The following is a 9105-nucleotide window of genomic DNA, read 5'->3' as shown; positions in this document are numbered from 1 at the left end:
ATTTATAATGGTAGCGTATTTTGTGACAACAAACGACCATTTATGACGTCAATGCGTTTATGTCGATATTCAGGTGTTGCATTATGCCATTACACTTAATACTGTTATGCAATTACATACAACGTACTCGAATGTTTTGCATACATAATGTATACCAGAATGTCTGGTTGCAAATTCTACAAGCAACGTACATTTGATGCATGACTTTGGTATTTATCTATTTATTTATTTTTTATAGAAATTCTCGTACATAATTTCGCACATATATGCCACCCCGTATACCCGAATATGTGTACCATCGCTTTGATGAGAAGTTTAATAATTTCCACAAAATCCTCTGGTATTTTTAATATTATGCCTTTTAGGCTGAGAGTAGGAGTCTCACCGATCTGCTAGAATTGAAAATAATAATTTGAATAATATTTCATGAAAACTAAGTTCGAAAGGTAATTTGAAACTCGATTATACTTAGTACAATATTTATGTAAATTTATATACATATTTTGATCTTCGTGAGAAGAAAATATTCGAAATTTCTTTATATCAACTCGACACTGTTGCCAACTCATGAAACTTATCACTTCTCTGATGTTCTTGGTTTAAAGTTTGCTAATGGAAAGCGCCTGAGGTAAAATCTTGTACCACATTAGAAACTAGAAGTCAATATTTTCCTTTGTCGAAAATACACCACATACTTGAAGTTTAAATAACTTTTGTTGAAATTTTCAAATGAATCAAAAATGATCGCACCTTCAGCAGCTTGAGGTCCTTTCAACATTATTCGTGGTTTTCTTGATTTTCCTTAACTAGGTTTGATTAATGCTTGTAATGATATTTGCTCACTTTCTTTGTCTTTCATTCCCCATACATCTATTTCTTTTTGGTATAGAAAATAAATAACAGAAATAAAGTGTAATGATATTAATCACTTCGAATATTATTTGTTAAATATGAATTAGTTATGTTAATGTTTGCACCCTATAGCAACAATATTTTTAAAAGAGAGCTCTCATTTGAACCGTTTAAAAAGAAAAGAATATATTATTTACTATCTTAACTCAAGAGGCAAAGTGCTTTTACTTTTTACATTATGTACACCGACGTTGACCATCATCACTTTTTTATTTTTCTTCCTTTTTGATGTGTCGACCTCCCGTGGGGCTCAAATGGTGGGTAGACACATTCTTTAAAAAGGAAGAAATATTGGATCTGTACGAAGCTGGATCGACGCGACGGGAGTAAAGTCTATTGTAGAGAATGTGAAGTCTTTGAGCAAAGTAGAGACTAAAGCGACGAATCAATGTAGCTATTCGATTTCTTCGCTTATTGGCACAAAGAATAAAACCCGATCTGCTCGATTTTAAGAGAGGGAATATAAACTCGAATTTAATGTTTTTTAATAAAAATTAAAATCTTCATGTGAGATTCAGATATTACACGAGTTACAGGTTGAAAAATCGATTTACGTATTTTTTCGCCTCTACAAAAATATTTATGATGTTGCTTAAAATGTTCTAAATATCATAAATTTAATGTGCGAACTGACAATAGGTATGGAATTTTCCGTAAGACTAATCCTTTTTTACGTCTTTCAGGGTTAGTGTTATGGGAAATTCAGTAATCCAAGTCAGTGCCATTAATTATTTATATTGACAATTGGTTTTTTATTCTTCCTTTCTTACTAAATGTATTCTCTATATAATCTTGGGAAATAAATACGCAATTATTTAAAAATTATGTTCAGCTAGAGTTTATTTACCTAACACTTTTCAGGGCAAAAATCTTCACTTTCTGAAGCAATAATTTACGTTATATGTATTTACACAAGCTTATCAATTTTTAAATATAGTTTCGTGTGAAATGATAAAATCAGGTACAATAAACAAATGATCTATCTCTTTTTGAAATAGTCTCACACCCTTTCACCAATGAGTCGCTGATTAGTTAAATCAGGTTTTGTATATCCGAGCATCGCTCCGTCTATGCTCGAATGTCTAGTTCGCAAAGAGACAACTGATTGGTTAAATCAGATTCTGTGCTTCCAAGTGTCACACTTAAGCTCAGAAGTGAATTTATGTTTTCAGACGAGACTCAAGAGTTATTTATGTAGAGGGAGCAGAATTACGGATAATTTTGAGAAAATGATTTAATTATGCAACAATGGTACTGCAATAACAATGTGATACTATACTTTTAACAATTAGTTGTAATTAATATACAATATCGAATTTCGAATACCACTAACATATTAAGCTTCTTCATATTCCTTGAATTTTGCAAAGACTTATAAAAGTTTGTATAAATTCAACATGTAACCAATTGTATTTTAGTTTTAAAATTTATAAAATTCCAAAATGTATACGAGGTATTGTTAATTTTATTACTAACTGGACAAAGGGAAATTCAGTAGATTTTAAAATAAAATTCTAGCGAGATAATAACGAAAATATTAGTTAAATTAATTTGATGATGCTCAAACTTCGTAAAGAGTTCTTTGCGTATAGAATTTAAAGTACTTTAATTTGATATGGTCTATGAAAGATTTCGAAGACAAAAGTTTAAACAAAAAAGTGCGAGCTTTATAGCATCATTGAATAAATTGGTCGATAAAGTACTGACTATGTGTACTTAGAATTAGACAAGTCTTTTTGGTAGTCGTTTTTCGTGCTGAATTTAAAACTGACATCAATTTTTTTCCTGCATGTCAGGCTTGTGAGTTTTTCTCAGTAGAAAATTAATTCAAAAAGGTACAAATCGCACTGTAAGTGGATGTGATTTTGTGTTGACAACAAGAAAAACATGTACAAAAAAAATTAAGATGAAAAAGTTATACGGAGCTAAATATTAACTCTTTACAAGTAAAATATGAGGCATTATCTTAATTCATTAATGACGAAGAAAAAATGATAGACTTGATTGTACCAATACTAGCCACTCGGAGGATGTCTGATAGAGAAACCATCCCTTTCTGGACAATTCATAATTCGGCAGATTCGAATTCTGTTGAATTCTCCGGAATTCATTTGAAAGGAATTTCTCGTAAAATTTAAAATAATTGCACCTGAATTCAAGATAATGTTTTAATATTAAAGTGAAAACAAATGAATCTAAGAGAATTGAATAGAATTCAAGGGAATTTTACAAAATTGAGGAGAATCCCAAAAGAGGAATCCCATCGAATTCAGGTAATTGGTTCGTTGCATGATTTACAACAATTGCGTTTTCAATAATAGATTATCTACCCTTCACAATGATGAAAGAGGATGTGGTTAAAATACTTCATTCAAAATAAAATTGAAAAAAGAATTAGAAATATTTGAAAAATTGCAATGACCTTGAGTGGTTAAATTGCCTTTCCCAAGCAGGGAATGTACTTATATATTTTGATGGCTGTGTCAGCTTCCGGGCATTCAGTACGATTAAGTGCATTTATAATACGATCGATTCTAAATATACGGATCTGACAAGGGGAAGCGAAAGCTGGAAACGGAAAAGGGACCTGGCTTGTGGCCGAACGTATAGATATTACCTACTTTAAAATGTACATATTTTAGAATGAAATAAAAAAAATTGACACTTCACAAAAATGCGTTTCTATATAGTCAACATTCTTATCTATTTTATTATTAGGCTATGATTTAAAACAAATTACAACGACCCTATTCAATCAAGACAATTTAAGCGGGTTACACAAAATTCAAGTGGCTTTAAGTGAACTGAAAAGAATTCGACAGTATTCAAGATCATATAAACTTTCAGACAATTCAAGCGATTTTGAGGAAACGATTGACTTTAAAAAGTCAGAAGCCTGATATATGGAAGAAAAATGGAATTTGGATTTCAAAGGAGCTCAAAGTATTGTTGCGCAAAAGACACGTCCCATTGAAAATACAACACAGATCACATTTTGTTGATGAGTGTTATTTTCGCTAAAAAATTATAAGCTAATGCACTCAAATTTGGTTAGAAATGCAAAAATCTTCTGTAATGAACATAAATATAATATTATACATCTATATCTTCTAAATTTATTAAAGCTGTTTGCCTCCATTTTCATTTTTCCCTCCTTCTCTAGATTTAAAATTTATGAAATTTTTGAACGCTCCATTATTTCATGCGCACATTTCTCAACATGCTCTGTGTAAAAATGATATGAAAGTTTGAAACAATATTAAAAATAAAATATAATTCTGGCGAAAATGTGATAAAAATGGCATGAAACACATGTTTCTCAATTTTTATGGCAATATCATAAAATATGATTTATCTCAGTAAATCGTACAATTAATTCCAGAATTACACTGTGTAAAATAATCTTAATATACTTTTCACAAGACATAGTTCGCATCCCCAAAATCTGATTTTATATTGGAAAATATTTCGAAGTTATTCATTTTTCTGAATTTTTTAACTTTAACAACAATCTAATGAGTTTTTTATCTAATCATTTTGACTGTAATGTATTAAAATCAGGTTAAGTTTCGCGTGCAATGATCTTTTTTATTGGAATCTGTAGAAATACTAAGTTACATATTTTAACAAACAACGAGCCAAAAATTAGTGGATTTCAAAAAATGCCATTAAATTGTTGTAAAGTTGGAAAAATATGCAAAAAATGAGAAATTTTTAAATATTTTCGATTACAGCTTTATGAATTCTTATGGCAATAAAATGAACCATCTATAATTAGAAACGTTTGTTTTCTGCTTTGAAAACAAAAATGGTAAACGAATAAAAAACGGTTAGGAAAAAACGGTTGTTTGACTATAAAGTCAGATTTTCGTGGTGAATGAGAAATTTCACGTATGAAACTTGTTTTAGTTCCACTAGACGGATGTCAAGCCAATAGTTCCCTCTGCTCGTTCGTGATCGATACTTTCTTTTTTGCTAATTCCCGATCGAACTCAATTCGAAAGTTGACATTTCTCACGAGTGTTTGAATTTTTAGCCAATATAAACCCTGGAAGTAAAAAGTTAAGCATTCAAAATACGGAAATCCAAATTTTGATAATTTCATATCCTTCTGATAAAGTTTTATTCATTCGGAAGTTTGTAATTGAAAGATTACTGTTGTGTGTGAGATTGTTTTCAAGAAGAGAAGTTCGCGCAGATAGACCAAGCAGATTGATCAGATCAGCTGTCCATCGTATTGTTCGATCGATGTTCATCACTACTAGACCTGCTATTTCTACCATGTTTAGTGAAAAGTATTTTTTCAGTGTAACACAGTGTTACCAAAAGAAATATTACAATTAAAATTATTTTTGATAAATATATCTAGAATAGGATTTTGGGACATCAGCGTACAAATCTTGCACTACCACAAAGCATCCTTTTAAAGGCCTGCCTGAATTCAGGAGAAAAGATGGTATAGATGACTGGATTAAGGGTACTGTTGAAATATCCGAGCCAGAGAAACACACTGGCGACTAGTTCGGGGGGGTGAAAGGACGAGACGGTTGCCTGAAGCAATGTTACGAAGAAAAATGGCAGCCAACAGGCGACGAAGGCACCGGTAATGATAGCCAATGTTTTCGCGGCTTTTCTCTCGCGTTTAGCTTCTATCGTTTCGCGAGTTCTTCTAGTTGATAATGCCATTGACATCTGCTGAGAAGGGATTGGGGTAACTGTTGACGCCACTGCCGACGTGGTTGTCGTTGTTAAGGTCGTCACGGTCGTTGTTGTCATCGTCGCTATGGCCACTGTTGTCGATAACTGTTGCACATTTGCTCCATTATACGACGATTTTTCTGGTGAAACTGACGAATGATCTGGGGTCGATCGAGTTATGGTGAAGGCAGTCGATTCCTCTCTAGGACTAAACAGAAAAACATATACATTTTTTTAAATGGTATTGTTTTTTAAAAATTTTATTTCATGTACACCCGAGTCCAAATTTAGGCCTTACTTTGAAGCCGTAACTCCTACCTTAGTAGGGACTGAAAGCTTGAAAGTAGGTTCAAAGTAAGCAGCGATTTCAATGTAATTTATACCCTACTTTGACACTAAAAGTGTCCGAAATCTGCCGTTTTTCCACGTCTAGCTTCAAAGTAGGGTCTGTATTTAAGATAAATAAGAGCCTCTTTTCAAGCTCAAACTACTACTGTAGGACTTGTGACATCAACGCAGGTTCTCTATAATCTCACACCAATATGGATGGATAAAAATAAGTTTTGTTATTTATCAGAAAAAATAAAATAATATCTGTAATATAAATATCTAGGATATTCGCAGTGATTTTTTAGACATATTATTAATAGAATTTTTTGATTATGACGTTAAGGCATAGTGCACTGAGAAATCCGCAAGTACTAAGAAACCAACCCGAGATCGCACGCATGCACTGAGTATTTAGCAAACGCCTAATACCCTAACCAATTCAGCTAACGGAACTCATTAGGATGTCTTCGATAAAAATCATTAGCTCTGGTCCAATAATTCAAGGTCCAAAATATTTTTAAATCCAAAACAATTAATTGAATAATTACTTTTTTTAAAACTTTTGTTGTCGTTAAAGGTTTGAAAGGATTTTTGAAGAGTTCATTATACATTGGTTCTGTTTTTTAGAAGTATTCTACGTTATACGCTTCAAAAGCACTTGAAGCTATATATTTAAATTTGTTTCTGTGTTATTTATTACTTAAATAAATACAATGTTAAACTTACTGATTTCCATAAAAAAATATTTTTATCTTTTTATTTAGCGAAGATTTAAAAAAAAAGTCGCTCAGTATCATAATTAATCCAAATATACTGAAAAATACAAATATTGAGTTCAAGATTCAATCTAATATTTATCAGGAAATAAGTTTATAATAACAATAACAATACCGGTTTTATACCCGTTTGTCTCGTCGTCTCAAAATTCGAGATGAGTAGTCAATTACTGTTCATATATTTGGCTGTTCTTATTCTCCAATAGATATGATGAAAAATTTAAACAGATAGAATTTTATAAGACAAAGAAATGCTGTTTTCTCCTAAATCAAGTGGTAGACACGTCAAACACTAATATTCCTATATAATACTATATAATACGATATAATATATATCCTATATAATACCTAATATCCTATATATATCCTAATATCCTATATATCCTATATAATACTATATAATACTATATAATACGATATAAAATATTTTATTCTTACAATTTGTTGTGATCCTCAATCCCCTACATGACTATTTGATAAACAAACTTACATTAATTATTAATGAAAATGTTTATAATTACTTATTAATGGACAATATTTAGTAATTTTTCATGATGAATATCATGCTCATACAAATTTTCAGGATTTTCAGTTAAGAGAATTCATTCTCTAGGAGTGAAAAGTTTGAAGCGGGGCCTATACGTTTAAATAGCGTCAAAGAAGGTTACAATAAGGAGCTACAACTTCGAAGTAGGGTCTAAATTTTGACTCGGGGAAATAATTACGGTTAGCATCGAATCATTAACCGAGTGACCAGAAAAAACCATTGAACTTATTAAGCTTTTTAAATTTTGCTTTAAATGAGCCCTAACTACAGTAATTTGACTTTGTGGGTATTCAACGATCAAGCGAAAATAATGCAAATAAAATTTCAATTCTAAGGAATTTTGTACTTTAAATTTAACTTTTTGCAAGACCTAGAAAAATAAATTGATTAAATTGATATTCTGCAAAAGTGATGTTCAAGAATTTTATTTTTGTCTTTCTCATGTTATAATTTAATATCCGCAAAGCCGAATTCCTTAAGCTAGGGCTCATTTCATGCAATATTTAATAAGCTTTCCAAACGTTGAAAAAAATGTTTCGATCTATATTCTGGACGGTGCTATCAATAGTTTAGTAATATATTTTCATTCATTATTTTGATGTTTTTAACAATAAGTGTCGAGTTTTTTGCTCGGAACATGCATATTAAAACATTATATCTCCAAGCATGCAAATTGAAAGGTTCTATCTCGATCGTCGAACTCCGTGAGTTTTAATTTGAACATTTCGAATTAGAACCTTTCAATGTGCATATTCCGTAATAAATTCTTGTTACTCAGACATGTTAATTTATTTTTTCTTAATTGTAGTAAATAAATAAGACCTAAAATATATATCTAGGCCTAGAAAAGTTGCCGTTCATATATCACGTACCGCTTTTAGGAGAAGGACGGGTTCAAGAGAAGCTGCCATGGTCCTCTTACAATGGGGAAGTGGAAAAAATTCGAAAAATGTTATCCAACATTTTTCCTTATGTAAAAATTAAAAAAAAAACGCATTTAGGGTTAATTATGTGTCAAATTTGAGCTATTCTATCAAGAAAACTTGTAATTAAAAAAATGTCTTTTGGCCACCACATGTAGGAGGTTTTAAAGTTTAAAAATTATAAATGTTTTCTGTGGGTTCAAAAACTATACTAAGGTGAAAATCACATCATCCTGGTATGCGAAAATGAAAACCTCAGTACCTGAAGCGAGTCCTGATAATCTGAGGAAAGCAAACCCTGCTGGATGTAAAAAGATAGAGATTTTATCTTTCAAAATCATTTGGAATCTTTATGATAGAAAGAGATAGAGAACATTTATCTAATTATATCATCTTGTTACTCTAAATCCGCGCCTATCTTTTTTTAATACCGACTTTTTTATATCATCCTATCCTTTATCTCTACACGTCCATATTTTTCTATACCATATCTCTGTCAATCTAAATACCCAACTGTCTTTTTTAGTCTCCTCTTCTTTATATTATCCTATCTTTCATCTATCCAGGTCAATATTCTTTTATCCCTATGTCAATTTAAATTCCTGAGTATCGTTTGCAATCTCCTCTTCTTCATCGCATCCTATCTCACATTCATCAACGTCAATATTTTACTGCACCGCAGAGCGTGCAATGTAAACAATTTTTTGCCGCATTTTCCCCAAGATAGTGTTGACGAAAATTTCCACACATTTTGGGGAATTTTTCCCAAAGTTTAGTAGGGAAAATACCCCAAACATCGTTGCGAAATATTAACCAAAAAGTGGTGAATTTTCCCCAAAATTTTATGGGGAAATTCCCTATGATATTGTATAATAAAAACTAAACTATCGGGAATTTTCCCGAACTATAAATAAGGTAT

General features: G+C 31.3%; 1 protein-coding gene across 1 annotated transcript in view; it reads right to left on the bottom strand.

The window, feature by feature from the left end:
* Positions 1-2287: 2287 nt before the first annotated feature.
* The window catches only part of LOC117175065 (5-hydroxytryptamine receptor-like), a 207883-nt gene continuing 201065 nt past the window's right edge, over positions 2288-9105 (bottom strand). Inside the window, exon 7 of the mRNA XM_033364608.1 lies at positions 2288-5818. Within this exon, the coding sequence (XP_033220499.1) occupies positions 5299-5818 (520 nt within the window). The 3' untranslated portion in view covers positions 2288-5298. The remainder of the gene's footprint in view (positions 5819-9105) is intronic.

The sequence above is a fragment of the Belonocnema kinseyi genome, chromosome 6 (genome assembly GCF_010883055.1).
Source record: "Belonocnema kinseyi isolate 2016_QV_RU_SX_M_011 chromosome 6, B_treatae_v1, whole genome shotgun sequence".
Lineage (NCBI taxonomy): Eukaryota > Metazoa > Arthropoda > Insecta > Hymenoptera > Cynipidae > Belonocnema > Belonocnema kinseyi.
The sequence above is the reverse complement of the archived record's forward strand: the minus strand, read 5'-3'. Positions and strand labels throughout refer to the sequence as shown.